This window comes from Syngnathus scovelli, chromosome 10 (genome assembly GCF_024217435.2).
Source record: "Syngnathus scovelli strain Florida chromosome 10, RoL_Ssco_1.2, whole genome shotgun sequence".
Taxonomy (NCBI): domain Eukaryota; kingdom Metazoa; phylum Chordata; class Actinopteri; order Syngnathiformes; family Syngnathidae; genus Syngnathus; species Syngnathus scovelli.
The window spans coordinates 8525681-8543360 of NC_090856.1; the positions used below are offsets into that span (position 1 = coordinate 8525681).

Sequence of the window (17680 nt, forward strand, 5' to 3'; positions counted from 1 at the left end):
GCCATTGGGATCACAGCTGTGTTCGGATTGAGAAAATTCCTATTTTGAAACACACCGAGGCATGTTGTTGTCCTTTCACGAGTTGACAAAGCAGCGGAAGACCACTGTTGATCCCAGTATTGTGCTTGTCATTGTTGCTTTACGTTTTGATGTCAGATTAAACATAAGAAACTAAAAACAATGCTGTGCATGGCCTGGCTACATATCTTGATTTGAAAATTTGGCCCCACTGTATTCGTAATTGAGTAGCCCTGCCCCAACCCTAACCCCAGTATAAGCCTAAATCACACAGTGACCAGGAAAGGTCTACAGGCTCGTAAAAACTTTGGGAGTTTGCACTGTCACTGCTCATTAACAGCAGGCCTCTTGCTGATGTCACAGCAAGCTGTCCACTCCTTATTGAATAATAATAGTTAAGTCAGTCATTGTGGCGCACGTGTAATGGAAATCCTAATATGACATCCAACTAAATTGATCTTCTGCAATCTTTATCAGATACTTTTATGAAACAAATCAGCACACGCTCAGGTTGATCGGCTAGGATAATAGATGGAATGATGAATTACTATTACTGTCGTTATTATTATAGTGCAGTAATCCTTCGTTTCTTACAGATAATTGGTTCCAAAAACCACCCGCAATAAGTGAAATCCGCGAAGTACGGTCACCAACAAGAAGTACTGGGTAGGCTAACGAGTTAGCGGAAATATGCTAATTCGCGATCGTGCTAACACGCGAAAACGGACTTCTTAAGGAATGTAAACGAACATTTGGAGCAATACTATATTGTCCTAAAGGTTAGACACGTTTCCTCAATTTACAGGTTTTATTTAGACTTTTAAATGTTTTTTTTTTTTAATTTGGAAAAAAAATCCGCGATGTAGTGAAGCCGCGATAAAGGAAACGCGAAGTAGAGAGGGCTCACTGGATTGCTGCTGCTGTTGAGTTTGGTATTACCACAATTGATACAGTAAGTAGGAAAGCATATGCTATATTTTACTTTGTAAGTGAAAGAAGCCAAGTTTCCAGACAAAAGAATAAGAATATGATTTTCGTCCCGATAATATCAGAAGATGCTCCATAAAATATTGATGAATTGTCATTTGTTTGCACTGTTCTGGTTGGGTGGGCTTTTGTCGTGTGACGTATGCGCGGATGCGGTGCGCGCAGTGGGTGCGTGTTGAAAAGGCAAGTCGGAAGGGGAGTGAGCGGAGTATGCAGCTGCAACATACACGTCTTCTTTCATTTGTTTGTCTGTCTGTGTTTGCAATAAGTTGCAAGACTTTTCATGGAAAGGATTTTTACCATCTTCTTCTAGACTTTTCTGCGCTGATTTAACTGGTTTGTTTCCTTACATCACCTCGACAACTCCACAGACCCGAGCACAATGTAAGTGTTTTTTGAATGATGGGTAGAACTGTATTTAAATCAAGTTTAAGGTGAGGTGAATTTTAATTTGAAACAAAAGAGCTAAGGTCTCATATAGGAGTGTCTTTGGAAAGCGCAACGAGCCCTGACATGATGGAAACGTGACAATTACAAATTCTTACAAAAGTGATACCATACAAATAAACAGTTTTTACTCTAGCACTTAATGTCATCATAATAATAATTTTAAAAAAAAAGGAATGGTGGGTAGGGGCGGGGGTGGGGTCAGTTTTCAGTATGTGACATCTATTGTTTGCACGCAAAAATGAGTACAGTATTAATGAAACACATTCTTTGATTTGCAGGCTACATAAAGGAAAACGTATACATAAGAATAAAATATGTGATCATGGCAACTAAATTTTATTTTACTGAGCGCACATCAAATTTCTCCTCGAGAAAATGCAAATGAATAAATGGGTATTTATTCACCCATTGAATTTTCTTTAGGTATCAATAGTCACATTCCTAAACAGCTATTTTGTTATCTTCAAGCAAAGTTTAAAAAAATCCGTCTCCACCTGTGAACTTCCATCGGTTGTCCATCAGTAAAGTTGTTTCCAAGTATGAAATTTACAGTGGAGAAGCATCAGGCACTCTCATACCAATCCCAAAGTCTTTACAAAAGTTCTAAGTAGCCACTTGTGAATGGCAGTGAATGAGTTTTAGCTAAAGCCATGCCTTGAGTGTCTGGCTGCAGTCCGAAATTTGTGGTTTTATCTGACTTCCTTTGTGATTACAGTTCTTGTTCAATGGAAATATTTAAAAAATACAATGCACTGGATTGAAATGTATTGCTTTGTCTTGACCAGGATGAACAACAGAGATCGCTGGAAGGTGTACAAGAGTGTGGCTGTCATGTTCTGCCTTGCGGTGGTGGCACTGACTGTTGTCCACAGGGGAAGCATCAACATGGTGGCTCAGTCCCAACTCGAGAGGCTGGCTCGCATGGATGCCTCAGACGGAGCGCAATCTGGCGCTTTACACTCCTCTCGGAGAATAACGAGTTTTTGGAAGACGAGCAAACACCGGCTTTTTCCACCTGGTCGGTCAACCACCCAGAACTCGCATGTCACTGAAGAAAAAACTCCTACAACCTGGGGTGTAACCAACTCCAACTGTAGCGCCAATCTCAATTTCTCAGGCCAGGATTGGTTCCGGGGCTTGGAGGAAAATTTCAAGCAGTTCATGCTTTATCGACACTGTCGTTACTTTCCAATGCTCCTCAACCATCCTGAGAAGTGCTCAGGGGACGTATATTTACTTATGGTGATCAAGTCGGTGGCTACCCAGTATGACCGTAGAGAGGTCATTCGGAAAACTTGGGGAAAGGAGCGAGTGTTGAATGGCAAGAGGATAAAGACCCTTTTCCTTCTTGCTACACCATCCAGTCGTGCCGAAAGGGCAAACCACCAGAAGCTTGTGGAGTATGAGAACCAAATCTACGGCGATATCCTCCAGTGGGACTTCTTGGATAGCTTTTTCAATCTCACCCTGAAGGAGACTCATTTCCTCAAATGGTTCCACACCTACTGCCCGAACGTTCGCTACATCTTTAAAGGGGACGATGACGTCTTCGTCAACGTGGAGAACATTTTCGAGTTTCTCGACAGCACGGGCCATGTGAGGAATCTATTTGTTGGGGATGTGATTTTTAAGGCCAAGCCAATCCGCAGAAAGGAAAACAAGTACTACATCCCACAAGCTCTGTACAACAAATCTCATTACCCTCCATATGCTGGCGGAGGAGGTTTTCTGATGGATGGAACGGTGGCGCGGAGGCTTCACTGGGTGGCAGACACCCTGGAGTTGTACCCCATTGATGACGTCTTCTTGGGTATGTGCCTCGAGGTGCTTCAGGTCACTCCGATAAAACACAACGCCTTTAAGACGTTTGGCCTCGTGAAGAACAAGAGCAGTAAGTTGAACAGAGAACCTTGTTTCTTTAGGAGCATGATTGTTGTTCACAAACTGCTCCCGTTGGAACTTCGACACATGTGGAATCTGGTCAACAGTGACCTGGTATGCTCGCAGAAAGTTGAGATCCTATAGCTTGACGAGGACAAGGGAATGGACAGCGCCCAGAACGTTAGCTGAATGTTGATCTCTGCTGAAACTGGCGAGCAATGTACGTATATTCTCCTTTCTGTGGAGAGAAAATGGGACAGCATTTGCCAGCTCTGCACTCTGCAAAGAGGTTCTTTAAAATCCCCTAACTTATAGAGTGGGAAATTGTGGTATTTATAAGGTAGTTCCAAGACCTAACACTAACGCTGTGGCATCAATGGAAACACAAAAGAAGACATAGTAAAGTGATCTTTGTGATATTCGCCTAGCTTGGTGCTCAGTGACACTGTGGGCCTCCATCCTTGAGAATAATTAATTAATTGTCTAATTGGTCAATGATGTAACTGATGATAAACCCACAAATGTGATCTCTCGTAAACATAGTTATGAATGTTTATGCCTGTCCAAAGAAACAAATCCTTCTTCCTTTTTTTTTTTTTTTTTTAAATGACTGTTAGCAATAAAAATATATTTTATCGGGGTGTAGGAGCGTGGCTAAAAGGCATCAGCCTATATCATAAAATTACCAGTGCTCTTTGTTTGGACAAGCATAAACATTTTAATCAATTTTTGTATTGCACTTGGCAAAGAATGTGACTGCCGTGGACATCTACTACTCTATAGTACTGGGATTGTTGGTATTTCAAAAATAGGTTTACATTATGACCCTGTACTAAAATTATTAGCGGTACGAATATGTAAGACGTTAATTTAAGAGTCCTGTCCTTGACAAATGGGTGTCAAATGTGGGGTTGATGTTTAATTTTAAAGCATGGAATCCACGATAACTATATTGGGAGTGGATGTTAAGCAATATTCTATATGTGAATATGAAAGTGTAAATAAATATCTCATTTTGGTGCCAGCAATTATTTTTGGTGTTGTAAATATGTCCTCGATCAGCAGTTTTTGACTTGGCTCTAAATAATCCCAAGTTTCCTACGGCACCGTTTAATTTAAGCCATTTAAGGTATTGAGATTTCAGCCCTTACATTCTGCACACACAATTTCCAGCTGTGATAACTAAAATAGGGAATGATTTTATTTTTTTAACCTGGTGGAAACAGCAATTACATATCATGGTTGTCTCTGTGGAAATTTACATCAATCACTGGCAATTTTGCACTGTCATACAGGGTAAATTTGCCACTCAAGATGTTCCACTCAAACCACACATACGGGTTCCCAAAGTAGCCTGCTGATCAGCACCATGTTTGTTGACATGAATTGGGGGAGTCTTCTGATGTCAGTCTGGTTAATAGGTTAACTGGAGGGCACAGCAGTCTTTCACACTACCACTCAATCTTTTCTTAAAGGCTCAAAGAATAATAACTTTGTTGGTACAAGGAGAGGTGAGAATGTTAAGAACTTGGGTTCAAATTAAAATCATTCCTTAGTTGCAGAACTGTACTGTTAGATTATAGTGAATGAATATATTCAGTCACTATATTCATTCACTATACTGCAACATTAGTATAGTCTTTGTAGCGTATTTAATTGCTAGTTTAGTTCATTTTAAATTTTCCCAAGACTAGTATTTAGTAAAGCACTGACAGGCATCACGTGGCCAGATAGTTGAAGCACATCACAGCAAGCATCAAACATTATGGAATGGGGTAAGGCTGGACAAAGTAAACTAAATCTGTATCAATAAATGCTAAGTCTGCTCAAGCTTTACGAGTCCCATTGTGCTGTCATTGTTCTTTTAAAATAATATAGCAATTATTACACGAACGAGATCCCTCAGCTGTCACTTGACTACCCCCTAGTGGTCGAAATTCACACAAGAAAAACAGCGCATTTCAAAATCAATGGTTTAGTCGCTAAACCATTGATTTTGAAATGTGCATATTGAGAATCTTTTCAACTTGCATTCTGAAGAAACATTAAGTGCAAGCCTAGATGCACCTAAGTCAGTATTGATTTTGAAATTATAAAAATTGACAGTGAAATGATCACCCGGTTAAAAATCACCACCTTCAAGGTTTATTCATTGAGACATTGTATTCTCAAATGGGAAACAGTCAACACTACAAACATGTTACACAATTGCGGTGCAGTCTTTCTCCAAACTTAACACACGTCCCGATAAACATGAATATTCCAGCGCCGTAACACTAAACTCTTGGAGATTCAAATCCTATCAAAATGCTTTACACATTACAGTAAGACTAAAGCAAACTAAACGACAAACAAAACCAAAAGTGGATACAAGTGTATTTTTTTTACAAAATGGTAAAATAGAAATTATACAAGCAGTTTAATTTACACATGTATGTCTCGGAGGGAGAGGGGTGGGGGGAAACGGGTGGAGGACTAGCCTCGGTTTTCACAGCAAACTTGTTTTGCCAGACCCAGTCCCTCTTTTAGAATTATAAACTGAAGAGGTTTATGGGCACAGGTTATATTACTCAGGACATTCAGTACTCGAGCGAGTTGAAAGGTCATAGCGCCATATTGGCACAGGAGGGTAGGTGAAGCTGGCGGATTCTAAATACATGGGCTAAAATGCCCGCTTACAGTTAAATATTTATTAAGGATGCTTTTTGGAATGTCCAAAAGCTCTGAAAACAGATTAAACCAGAGTCCATGAAGTAAAAAAAACGAAAAAAAAAAGAAAAAAAAAAAAAGAAAATTAATTTATTCATCAAACTTAATTCTCTTCCCCTGGGGCTTGCCTCCAAATCCTCCACCACCGCGTCCACCTAAAAAGACAATGGTCTGTCAGAAAATTTCAATCCTACAAACACTACAGGATAACAGGAACTGTGTGTGTGTGTGTGTGTGTGTGTGTGTGTGTGTGTGTGTGTGTGTGTGGGGGGGGGGGGGGGGGGGGGGGGGGGGGGGGGGCAGTTTTATTAGATAAAATAAATGGGCCCAAAACTAAATGTATTTACCCCCAAAGCCGCCGCCGCGTCCGCGTCCCCCTCCACGAGGACCTCCTCTTCCTCTGCCGCCGAATCCACCGCCGAATCCGCCGCCGCCACGGCCGCCATAGCCACCACCGCGGCCGCCACGCCCACCGCCGAAGCCACCACGCCCACCTCTGCCACCGCCAAAACCACCTCCACCGCGCCCACCACGGAAGCCACCTTCTCCCTTGGGCTTGGCATAGTCCAGGGTCACGCTGTTTCCGTCGATTTCACCTTGGTCCATAGCCTCCTTGGCTGCCTTGCAGTCATCTTCGTTATCAAAGTCTACAAAGCCAAAGCTAAAAAAGAAACCACTTCACTTTAGTCCTGGAGCACATAGCTGCAACTTATAACATTATTATCACAGTGAGACAGGAAAGTGTCCAAGACTTAACATACCATTTAGAATACCCCGTTTCTCGGTCTGTGACAATCCTAGCACCCACTGCTGTGTCAAATGCAGCCTTAAGGGTTTGATCCGTGGTATCTTCTGAGAGACCCTTGACAAAAAGAGTCTTTGTTGGACCTGGTTTTAAAACACAAAGTACAAAATTGTTACGCTCATTTAAACTTAGAATGAAGACAAGCCTCAAGGTACAGTGTTAAGATCAGCACTTGACTATCATTGAACTCATCAGAGTTTCAGACTATGAAGTTTTCATCATGTTTGACCAAGCACAGAATCCAAGTACCCTGTTTGAAGACCTACCTCCTTCTGACCTGCCGCCGCTGTTCTGGCTAAATTCAAGCCTCATTGTGCGACCCTCAAGCTCTGTGTTGTTCATTGTTTCAATGGCTTCCTTTGCATCTTCTGTGCTTTCAAATTCTAAAAATGCAAACCTGTGGAAGATGAGACAAAATGAGCTCACCGGTTTCAAACTACACCACGCGTTAAAACACTGTAGCACAGCAAACGGACAGTCAACTCCCCACATGACTGGGGTAAACCTGCATAACCCGTGCAATAGCTCTGCTTCTCTTACGAATCCATGCACAATCATGACAAGATTGTGAGGAGCTCATGAGAAGGTGCAGCAAAACTGCATGCTTGAATGTTACCAAACAATTTACTTACCCTTTGGGTCTACCATCTCTCTGTGGGATTCTAATGGAAACTGCCTTCTCAAACATAGCCTGCAGGGCCTCTTCAGTGGCGCTAAAGGCTAGATTATTCACCACTAGTGTTTTGGAGGCTGGAGCTGCTGTTGAAAGAAACAAAATGCACATTAGACCAACCAAGTAGATGCTCCTTTCCACTATATTCAACACCAAGTTTACACAAGGAAAAGCAATCTGCTGTGCATTTACCTGCAAATGCATTGGGTCCTTTTTGGCTTTTTTCTCCTACATAGTCAAGAACAATGGACCTCCCCTGAATGTCAGAACCCTGTGCATCTTCCAGAGTCTTCTCTGCTTCGGCCTCACTTTTGAACTCTATGTAGGCAATTCTGGAAGGGAGGGGAATGTTAGTCAAAATAAACATTTCATACCCGAAGTAGGTACATTTACCAAGTCTTTAGTAAATGCTCTTACCCTCTACCAGTTCCATTCTGGCCCAATGGCACCCTGACATCAACCGCATCTTCAAAAACCTCCTTTAATTCATCAGCAGTGATAGCAAAGGGAAGGTTTTTTACAAAAAGTGTCCGTGAGTCCCTTTCTAAGAACACAAAATCAACATGGTCAATAATGTCATCCTAGTGTAATCTAGTGGGCACCTGTTGTACCTTTCTTGGAATCCTGGGAGGCCCCCTTGGTTTTGGCCCTGTCTATCTTGATTTCATGGCCCATAACCTTTTTACCATTGAGTTCCAGTGCCTTTTCCATATCTTCCTCACTTGAAAATTCCACATAGCCAAATTTCCTGTTGAAAAACAGGTGAGAATCAAAATGACACGTCTAGGTAAATGTGGCGGAAAATGCAAACATGTTTCGTCTTAAATTTCTCGCAATTCTGTCAAAACAGTTTTGAACAGGACATCTGGATCAGTTCACTAGTAGACCACCAGTAGAAATGTTTCTAGAATAAAAATAAGATTTCTGAATTTAACCTGTTAATTGAATTTGCAATAAAATGTCTTACTTGGAACCACCTAACCGGACATCAGAAACCTCAAGGTCATTCTTGGTGAAGAATTTCCTCATTGCGTCTTTGATTTCATCAAACTCTTTGTTTGCGTTTAAGTTGCCAACATACAGACAGAAACCTTAAAACACAAGTTAGAATGTTCGTTAGTACTACAACATCAGCCATTGTCAAATGACATGCCTGAAAAAGACATTTAATCAGCAAGTTAGAAAATCCGTACCTTCTCCATCAGACTTTGCCTTCTTGGCAGGAGGCGTGTCCTTCTTGCCACCAGCCTTCCTCTTCGCAGGAGTCGCCGGGGCGTCTGTTAATTAAGGTTAGAGACTTAGTTTTCAGGCTTTCAAATTGCCCAAGTCGGTTGGGTTGGTACAATTCAAGAATATTTTGAAACCAGCCCCTAGCAATTTAACAATTTGTTGGGCAAAACCCACAATGAAAATGGAGTCATGTAAGCTGAATTTACTGCGACGCCTTGAACCTTAATATGAGCCCTTCAATTCTCCATGTTTTCATATAGCTTAAAGATTATTTAAAAGGGGCAATTGCAACACTTAAACCTGTTTCAAACACCATTTCAATGTCATAACCCACCCTCTGCCTCATCATCCTCATCTTCATCCTCCTCCTCCTCGTCGTCATCTTCATCCTCCTCCTCCTCGTCATCTTCATCCTCAGACTCCTCCTTAGCTTTTACCATGCCCGCCTTCTTTGCTTTGGCAGCTGCTGGAGCAGGTGCTGTGTCCATTTCCTCATCTGATTCTGAAACCACAGAAAGTTATTCAGCCATTGGACAATGTAGGGGGCCAAGCATAAACTACATGTTAATGCATCAGATAAGCAAATAAGGTGACATCATACAGTTTAATGTCAGTATTAAGTCCCTTTGATCATCACTTGCAAAATACCCCAAATCTTAAGAAATTGCATTTGCTTACCATCTTCATCCTCTTCCTCCTCATCATCCTCCTCATCCTCTTCCTCCTGTTTAGCTGGCTTAGCTTTTGGCTTAGCAGCTTGTTTTGCAGCCTTTGGAGGGGGGGCCTCTTCCTCAGATTCTTCATCGTCGTCATCATCATCATCATCTTCATCATCATCTGAAGGCTCCTTTGTAGGTTTGGCTTTCAATTGCTTGGCCTTTGCAGCAGGCTTAGCCCCTTTCTTGGGTGGTGGGGGCTCCTCTTCAGACTCCTCATCTACAAACACGCCAAATTAGACATTTTCCCAAACTAGGTGCAAAGTATGATGTTATCTTGAAAGCATTTGTCATGTCACAGCGATTGAGGATAGAACTGGTGGACAATGAAACACACCAGCACCGAAGACATAGCGCTGTAGGTTACTTTTCCTCCGAACATTACCCGCATGAGTACAGATGACCACATGCGGACCAAGAAATGGAGGGTGGGTACATACTGAAACAACCTTGCAGGACATACCTGCAGACTCTGGATAGAGTATGAACATACAAGTTTTTTTTTTTTTTTAACTACAAACATTAGGTGGTAAAGCACAAGGCTTCCCTTATCCCTTCCATCTTTATTGACACGTAAAATAAAAACTCACCAGACTCATCTTCATCATCTTCACTTTTTGCTTTCTTGGCAGCTTGGCCATTTTTGGCATTAACCTTGGCAGCTTTAGCTGGTGTAGCTTTTTTTACCACTTTAGGTGGCGGAGTCTGTAAAATGTGACAATTAGGCAAGTGGTTAATTATCTGACAAAACATTCATGACAAATGGAGTGAAAAGTTACCATACCTCCTCCTCCTCCTCTTCACTGTCCTCTTCACTTGATTCTTCATCCACTTCTTTGGGAGGTGGAGGGGCTTTTTTCTTCTGGTTTGCTTGTTTGTTTGCTGCCTAAAATTAGAAAACAATAAATAATATCAAGTTTCATTCGAAGTCATTTCATTCAAATCACTTAAATAATATCAAGTTTCATTCGAAGTCATTTCATTCAAATCGCTTGGTATGTGGAACGTTCCGCCTAAATAGAATTACTGTATTAGAAATATTCATAAAATTGAATATTGTACATCATGTTTATGTTCAATATAAGGTGCAGTATGCCATAAGTTTGGAGGTCTGGCGTGGGCGACGCGTGTTCTGCCTCGTGTGTGACGATGGAGGAGGCGCAAAACCCACGTGGAACACTGCCGATGAGCCCGTTAGCATTGAAGCTAATGTGTAAAGACATTCAAACCATGCTAGAATAAATAATCTACGTTGTTTACCAAAGAAATGCGATGAGAGATGGCGCTAAATTTTAAACAACAAAGCAGGATAAAGAAAGCACGTCGCAACGACTGACGTCAAAGAAGAGCCACCGTAATACATGAGATCGGCTAACCCTCGTGTAAATGCAATCGTTAAACATTTTCCTCAAAAATATTATTAAGATATGATGAAAAAGTTATTATGTGCGGCATCGGAGTCGAAAGACACAAATCGGGCTGTAAACAGAATTAATCTTTGCACTGAAATTGCGGGATCGAGACGAGGACGCGCATGTAAGCCATCTTGAATTGCTAACTATTAGCAGGCCTCGCTGGCAGCCAAGAGGAACGCAACATGGCCGCTCAAAATCTAGGAAGATGCGCTTATTTTAGTGCAATTATATCAAATTTGCCTGGTTCATGCCTGGTACTCGACATGGGTTTGATTAAATACAACATTTACTGGCAGAGGTGAAATGTAACTTCCCGCAGATTATAATCGTATTTCTGAAAAGACGCGACTACAACATTAAGGCCTCGTGCGCGGGATTCGTAAAGAATACGTTTTCTTTTTTTTTTTTTAAGAAAAAAAAAGAATTTTTGGTTGCCTTACCTTCGCTAACTTCACCATCGTGATAGCGTGTGTATTTCGATGAACAGGACGTAGAAAAGACCAAGCAAATAACTACAGGATGCACGTGGTTGTGCCGACACGATGGGGCACTGCGCAGGAAAGACAGAGAAGAGGACGCGCTCCTTACTCTCTTACTAAGCGCGTTCACGAGAGGCCCCTCCCACGTGGTTGTGTCGTCCAATCGGACAGGAGTTCCTTTGAATCGCGCCCGCGCTTCGCCTTCATGGAGAAAGCAGGTTTTTTTTCCCCACAACCAACTATTTGATTTGTACTACATTTAAATAATACAAGTTTGACTAGTGGTTGTTGTATAAAAATAAATAAAGTTGGAAAAAAATCGTTTACTTCTGTATGGCAACAATTTTGGTGAATTTCGTTCAGGCAGGCTGCATTTCACATGTGGCAATGCAGGGGACCAGATGCAACTGTCTTAAAGACCACGTGGTTTCCATATAGCACATGTTTGCTAGTTGAAGTTGTACAGTTGTGTTGAACTGTTTGGATTGTTCTTGCATGGATGGTTTATTGCAAACTACTGTTAATAGACCATGCAAATATTTACACGTTTATAATGACATGAAATAATTTAAATTTCATCTCTGGCTCAGAGTAGTAATAGAGTAGTAGTAAAGGTGGGCCTGCACTCATATTTTAGAGCATTTAGTCTGGTATTGATCTGTGTGGATAAAATTAAATCAAGAAATCGATATTTTAAACCAGAATATGAGATCCTGATTACACGGTCTGGTTAAGATTGTAATATCCAGAATACTGATGAAATGTTGTTTTGGGGTTTTTGAAGCATTCAATTGCAATTGGACTCTTCTGGACATTTTGCCATTCGTCCAAACAGGGCTTCATCAATTCTAGCTGTTGACCTGCACCTGAAAGACAAACAACACACTTTTTTTGACTAAAAGTGTGCATTTTCTGGACAAAGAAGAAAGTTGTTTTGAAATAAGAGTGAGAGGTCATCTACTGTACATGAAGGTGGGAAGACCATCGCTAAACATAACAGGGGCGTTACAAAACCACTTATCATCCACATACAATGGCATCCTATCCTCCATTCCCAAAGACTCAGCCATTCTGCTTTTACCATATAGTTGTATACATGACCTCCTTTGGCTTGGAGGCAGCTCCATGGCCCTTTTACAGTGGAATGGAATAGTAATGAGTTTCCACCCACCAACTCATTGATGGACAAAGGCATCATAACGACTGTCATTATGCATTCCAAAACAATGACACCATTCGTAGTTTGGGCGTGCATCTAACTCAGGGCATGAATGGTTAAATTTCAAGTCACCCTTCAGATGCTACACAAACATCATGTTTGAGTAATTAACCATCAAAACCACACCGAGGCAGCATTGCGTTATGCATTGCTCAACTCTTGATCTCTGCGCACACTGTGTAGAGTGGACATCAAACTCCTCTCAACATCATCAATGCATTTTTTGTGTAGTTGAATCTATTCCAATTTATTTACAGGCAAGAGGCAGATTACAAATTGGACAAGTTACAGTTCTGTCAAGCGCAGGGCAGACAGTGTACAGACTATTCACCCTCTCTACACTATAAATAAAAGTACAAATATTCCAGGTTTAGCCACATGCTTGATATGATTTTTTTTCATTTCACTTTGCTATTTGGAATTATTTAGAACCTGATAAGTACAAAACTCATTATAGGATTATGAAATGTAACTGGTGTCTTAGTGCTCCCTCAGATTCAGTCTGCCCTCCAAAGGAGGGCCCCAGTATTACACTTTATGGACTTGGACAGCATCACTTGTAGTACTGCTGCACTGTACACTTTTTACAATGTAAAAAAGTAAATGCTACATGCCTCTTATTAGGTAAGCATGTGTGAATGTGTTGGTTTTCAAAGTGTCACATTATTTAGCATTAACTCAGCAAATCTAAAATGTGTCAAATGATATTATAAGGGTAACTATGTGGGAGACAAAGGGGAGTGAACCATGCCATCTGGTGGATGAACATTGAATTGTTCTGCTTGTCACTCTACTACATAAAATGCATAAGTTTTTAATGAAAAACAGTAATTTTTAGAGAACTTAAATGAAGTTGGATAATTTCCTGCAGCACTGCTGATGATATTTCACGGGACACTTGTGCGCATTGCTGTCGTAATGGATCATATATACCGTAGCTGGATTCGTCCAGAAGTTGCATCACACCTTTTACCCTGCTTGGGAATTAACTACTGCACTTATACTCCATTCATGAAAACATAAAAGCCCGAGAACACATGGGATATTCTTTCTTTTTTATCATTTTTGAAAACAATCACAACTGAGACAAAAGAAAAACTTACAAACACAATTGACCTGCAGTTTGCATCATTTTTCAAAATGTGACATAAATAAAACATATTTATAAATACCTCTTTTTTATAAACATATAAATAGTTCTTAACATAAATACATTTTTGTAGGGGGAAGATGTAGTACATGAATGTACAGTAGCAACAGTATACAGCTTTGCAGTTGGTAGTTTTTACACCTTGTCTGAATATTTTTTATGGTATATATCTCTTTATATACAGGTAACTGCATATTTATTTGATATATTTATATGAGGTTTTTGTAGCACTGTCAGTCTCTTTTTATACTGGTCATGATGACTTTCGTACAGAAAATCTGACACTTGTTGAGTTTTTTTTCCCTTCAGGTGAGAACAAAATGATCTTTTCCAAACCCATCCTTCAGAGATCTGGGGAAAAGAGAAGAGATGAAATGTTAGTGGTGTCAACTCATTGCATTGCATTGTTCCATATCACAAAGTGACTGAATACTTTCATTTTTGCAAGAGGAGAAGATACACAAGCTGACAAATATGATGCATTTGAAATTCATGGGAGGACTGGTGGGTGTTACATGATCACATATACACACACCCCATTATATTACAATGATGACTTACTGTACAGGTGAGTTATTTAGTTTATTCAAGATAGGTGTATGTACTTCCGCAATAAGATTTTTAAAATGTGGCTCCAGTGCTGCTGCAACCACCACATTTCTTTCTACTTTATTATCAGTAATGGTGGTAACATTTCTTGATAGAAAATGGAATGCATCCTACATATAACTTCAAATAGCTTCCTAGGCTTTTTAGCGGAAGTGATCTGTCATGAGTAGAGCTGTAGTACTCTTTGACATCCAAGATGACAAGCATGTAAGCTTTAATGACTGCTCCACCAAACAACAAACAATACAAAACACATCACGAATAAAATGGTTGTGATGTGTTTTTACATCAACCCAAACATAAAGTATGGATAGTAGAATAGAATGTATCTCCTTGACAGGGTTAGAATAAATGTGTGTCCTGCAGTAGGATTAGTAATTTATTCCATAGGACTAATTATTGAAGCCAAAGGTAATAGCTTTTTTGCAACCAGTGGGATTCACACATACGTGCCCTATCTTCACAAGTCAAGTGTTGAAAATATAAGCAGTGCACCTGTTAGGGAATATTTGGAGATGCTCATTTTTCTGCAGCCAAGAGGCTACCACCTATTGAACGCATTCGGGACGTTCAGTTATTCTTTCAAGCCTCACCCTCCATCTGTTTTTCTCACTTTTCTATGATAGCGTTTGTGTTTTTGCATTAATCTATAGGCTAGTAATGCGAAGTGCAAATTTGATAAAGGGTAAATTGTATATATGGTCAACACTCACCGTCAAATAGCTGTGATCCATTACTAGCAGCCCATACCACTGATGGTCCCTATCCTATCCATCTTATGTCCGAAACAGCCACTCCGCGCCGTGGAACCCCCTTTCTTGCTTCCAGATTTGTGCTTCCTCGGTGGGGGCTGGTCGTTGAGCAGCCGAGCCCACATCCCTCTCCGGGTGTCCATGCGTAAATCTCGCAGTAAGCGCATCCGAGCGCGCACAGCATCTACCCGCCTGTCCTGCTCCTCTGCCTCCAGAAAATCCGTCAGCTCGTCCCCCAGCAAACTTCTTAGAGACTACAACACACAAATATCAGAAATCGATTATTAATGACGTCACAACAAAAACGATTTTGGATAACGGTAGCAGCATAACAACGTTGTTTGGGAAATTTAAAGTTGGAGCAATGTGCACACGTCTTCGAATGCCGCAAAATATCACCCAGCTCAAACCCCCGTTTTGCCATTTAAAGGCTTAGTTCGCCGGGCAGGTGCTTTTTGTGCACGCTCCTCTGGTCTGGATCGTTGTGTCTACTATAAGCGGTACAAAGTTCTGGTTTGTGCGTAATGGTGATTTTACGAACAAACAGCAACAAATAACTCGTATGTTGCATTCTGTCGCGGGTATAACTAGAAGTGCATCTGAAGTGCAGAAAAAATATTTTAAAACGTTCATGGAAGTGGGCGCGGACATGACTAAAACGCAAAGGATAACTCAACAGATTCCCCCGCGGCAGCATCAGCTCCCCACTCAACAAAGCGAACATTCTTACCTTCTGCTGCGTCTCAGATAAAGGTTTTGCGCGCATCCTCCCCGAAAGCAACGTGACCATAAGTCCACAAGCTACCAAGTAAGACAAGTTCATCTTCAAAACTCTACTCTGAGGGGGATTCCTCTGGTTAGAGCGCAACAAGAGGATGGGCGTACGATTAGTGCGGGAAGCCAATAAAAGCTTCGGATTCGTCCTCTTGTCCAAAGCTTCTCAAGTGCTCCTCTGGTTGTGTGTATGAACCCATAGAGCACTTTATAGCCTGCCCACGGTGATGTCATGCATGACAACCTGCGTACTAGCCGTATTTCTTCGCCAATTCTGTTTTCTGTACCTGCCCCTGAGTACGTCACGCCAAGGATTAATTGAATGATACAAGCTCCGGTCATGGGGGCATCGGAGGAAATGGGATATACTTTGATCTATCAATATGCATAGGCTACATTTTTTTAAAACCCCACTTAAAAACTCTGGCTGGGATGCAGGATCTGAAACTGAAGGTGGTTTCAAAGGCTGGGAATTGTAGAAGCAACTTTGGTGCAAAGAATAAAGGCAGAAATGAAAATCAGGTGCACAAGTTCACGTTTCTTCTCTAAGTGGACATCACAAATGATTGCATTTGTGAACAGCATTATGTTACCCTTTTGACCTACAACCAATCTTGCAATTGGACATTAATTCAGCATGCACTGAAGCAAGTTTGTGGGAAATTTGACATTTATGCTACAAGGTCTTTCATTTTGTTATTATTATTTTTTTTTTATTCAAAATTTAGGATGCTCATGATATAACATCACTGCCCATAACCACTGGGAACACTTTTAGAGTCTGAAAGTTGGATTCTCAAGCAGCACTGTCTGTTTTGAAACACAAAGTGGCAGTGTTTGCTGTGCCGAAAAATGGAATTGCACTCGTGCAAATTTAATGGCTCGCTATCATCCAAAGTGAAAGTGATTAATAGCAGCATGTGAGCATATGAAAACACTTAGTAAGTTTGACGTATACGTGTAAGAGATTCAACCTTCAACCTGTCTTTAAACGTCATTTCACATTACACAAGACCCTTTTTTATTTTCATGTCCATACTTACAAAATGTGCCCTCTGCTTTTAACCTAATCATCAACACAGACATGAGTGAGAAAGTGGAGCAGTGGGGAGCTTTCCAGCTCCTGGAGAGCAGTTGGGGTATTTCGGTGGCATAGTCATACTACCGAGGACTTTTATTCATCCTAATATTCCCAGAAATAAATGTTGGAATAGGTGAGTTGACTTTTCTGCGGGAGATAGCAACCAGACACTGTAACAACTGACCCTCCGCCTTAACGTTTCATGAACTGGGAAAACCCTATTATGTGAGACTGAATCAGTATATTGTACAAACCACATTGATGGATATGAAAACATTGCTTAATTTGACTATGAATCACAGAGCATTAGACATTAGAAGTACACCAGCGTGTGACAGGTTTCCTGGATATTATGTTAAACAACTGGTGAATCAAATATTACCAAGCATGTAGATTGCCATGCCATTGTAATTTACACAGGTAATTTACACAGAGACACACAAGCACATGGCCTGAAAAAGAATACAGTGAAATAAATTATGAGAAGTCTAAACAGTTAGTGCAGTATCACCAGTTTTAGCCTCCAATACCAGGATAAAATTTCGACTACCATAAGAGCCTGTCCTCTCAAACTTCATGTTTCCAAACAATATACATGGAATAGCGTTGTTTTTTAATAAAAAAACAAAAACAGAATTTAGAAGTATAAAGTACTTTACAATTTAGAATGCAAAAGTGAAAACTAATATTGATATTTTTTTTATTCTATGTAATTTTGATAAGAACAGGTAT

At 40.7% G+C, this 17680-nt stretch overlaps 3 protein-coding genes and 1 non-coding gene across 5 annotated transcripts; 1 reads left to right on the forward strand and 3 right to left on the reverse strand.

Annotated features, from left to right (window-relative positions):
- Positions 1 to 1167: 1167 nt before the first annotated feature.
- Positions 1168 to 5721, forward strand: b3gnt7 (UDP-GlcNAc:betaGal beta-1,3-N-acetylglucosaminyltransferase 7). Its single transcript, XM_049721246.2, has 2 exons — positions 1168 to 1389; positions 2241 to 5721. Coding segments are annotated over exons 1-2 (1242 nt in total). The 5' UTR covers positions 1168 to 1387; the 3' UTR covers positions 3481 to 5721.
- On the reverse strand, positions 5459 to 11492 carry ncl (nucleolin). 2 transcript variants are annotated; one of them, XM_049721230.1, is made up of 15 exons: positions 11325 to 11492; positions 10257 to 10355; positions 10060 to 10174; positions 9432 to 9689; positions 9088 to 9255; positions 8717 to 8800; positions 8491 to 8614; positions 8135 to 8271; positions 7941 to 8067; positions 7716 to 7855; positions 7483 to 7609; positions 7117 to 7247; positions 6807 to 6933; positions 6393 to 6706; positions 5459 to 6200 (listed from the first exon to the last, which is right to left on the reverse strand). In XM_049721230.1, exons 1-15 carry the CDS (start codon positions 11340 to 11342, stop codon positions 6136 to 6138), a joined length of 2034 nt encoding a protein of 677 aa, XP_049577187.1. In that variant the 5' UTR covers positions 11343 to 11492; the 3' UTR covers positions 5459 to 6135. The 2 variants fall into 2 exon arrangements, with proteins under 2 accessions (XP_049577187.1, XP_049577176.1); XM_049721219.1 differs by having other exon boundaries at positions 10254 to 10355.
- On the reverse strand, positions 9760 to 9897 carry LOC125976524 (small nucleolar RNA SNORA57). Its single transcript, XR_007484397.1, has one exon. It is a non-coding gene; the product is annotated as a small nucleolar RNA SNORA57 (small nucleolar RNA).
- A 1345-nt stretch (positions 11493 to 12837) lies between the features above and the next one.
- On the reverse strand, positions 12838 to 16156 carry nppc (natriuretic peptide C). The gene is made up of 3 exons (XM_049727126.2): positions 15824 to 16156; positions 15055 to 15347; positions 12838 to 14083 (listed from the first exon to the last, which is right to left on the reverse strand). Exons 1-2 carry the CDS (start codon positions 15914 to 15916, stop codon positions 15078 to 15080), a joined length of 363 nt encoding a protein of 120 aa, XP_049583083.1. The 5' UTR covers positions 15917 to 16156; the 3' UTR covers positions 12838 to 14083; positions 15055 to 15077.
- Between the last annotated feature and the right edge of the window lie 1524 nt (positions 16157 to 17680).

Bases quoted from the DNA above. Each gene is read 5' to 3' on its own strand.
- ncl (XM_049721219.1), bottom strand. The intron at 8,272-8,490 runs GTAAGACATTTT...GTTTTTCAACAG, and splicing joins GTCCGGTTAGGTGGTTCCAA to GAAATTTGGCTATGTGGAAT. The intron at 8,068-8,134 runs GTACAACAGGTG...TTGTGTTCTTAG, and splicing joins CTCCCAGGATTCCAAGAAAG to AAAGGGACTCACGGACACTT.
- nppc (XM_049727126.2), bottom strand. From the start codon at position 15,916: ATGAACTTGTCTTACTTGGTAGCTTGTGGACTTATGGTCACGTTGCTT. The intron at 15,348-15,823 runs GTAAGAATGTTC...TGTGTGTTGTAG, and splicing joins TATCTGAGACGCAGCAGAAG to TCTCTAAGAAGTTTGCTGGG.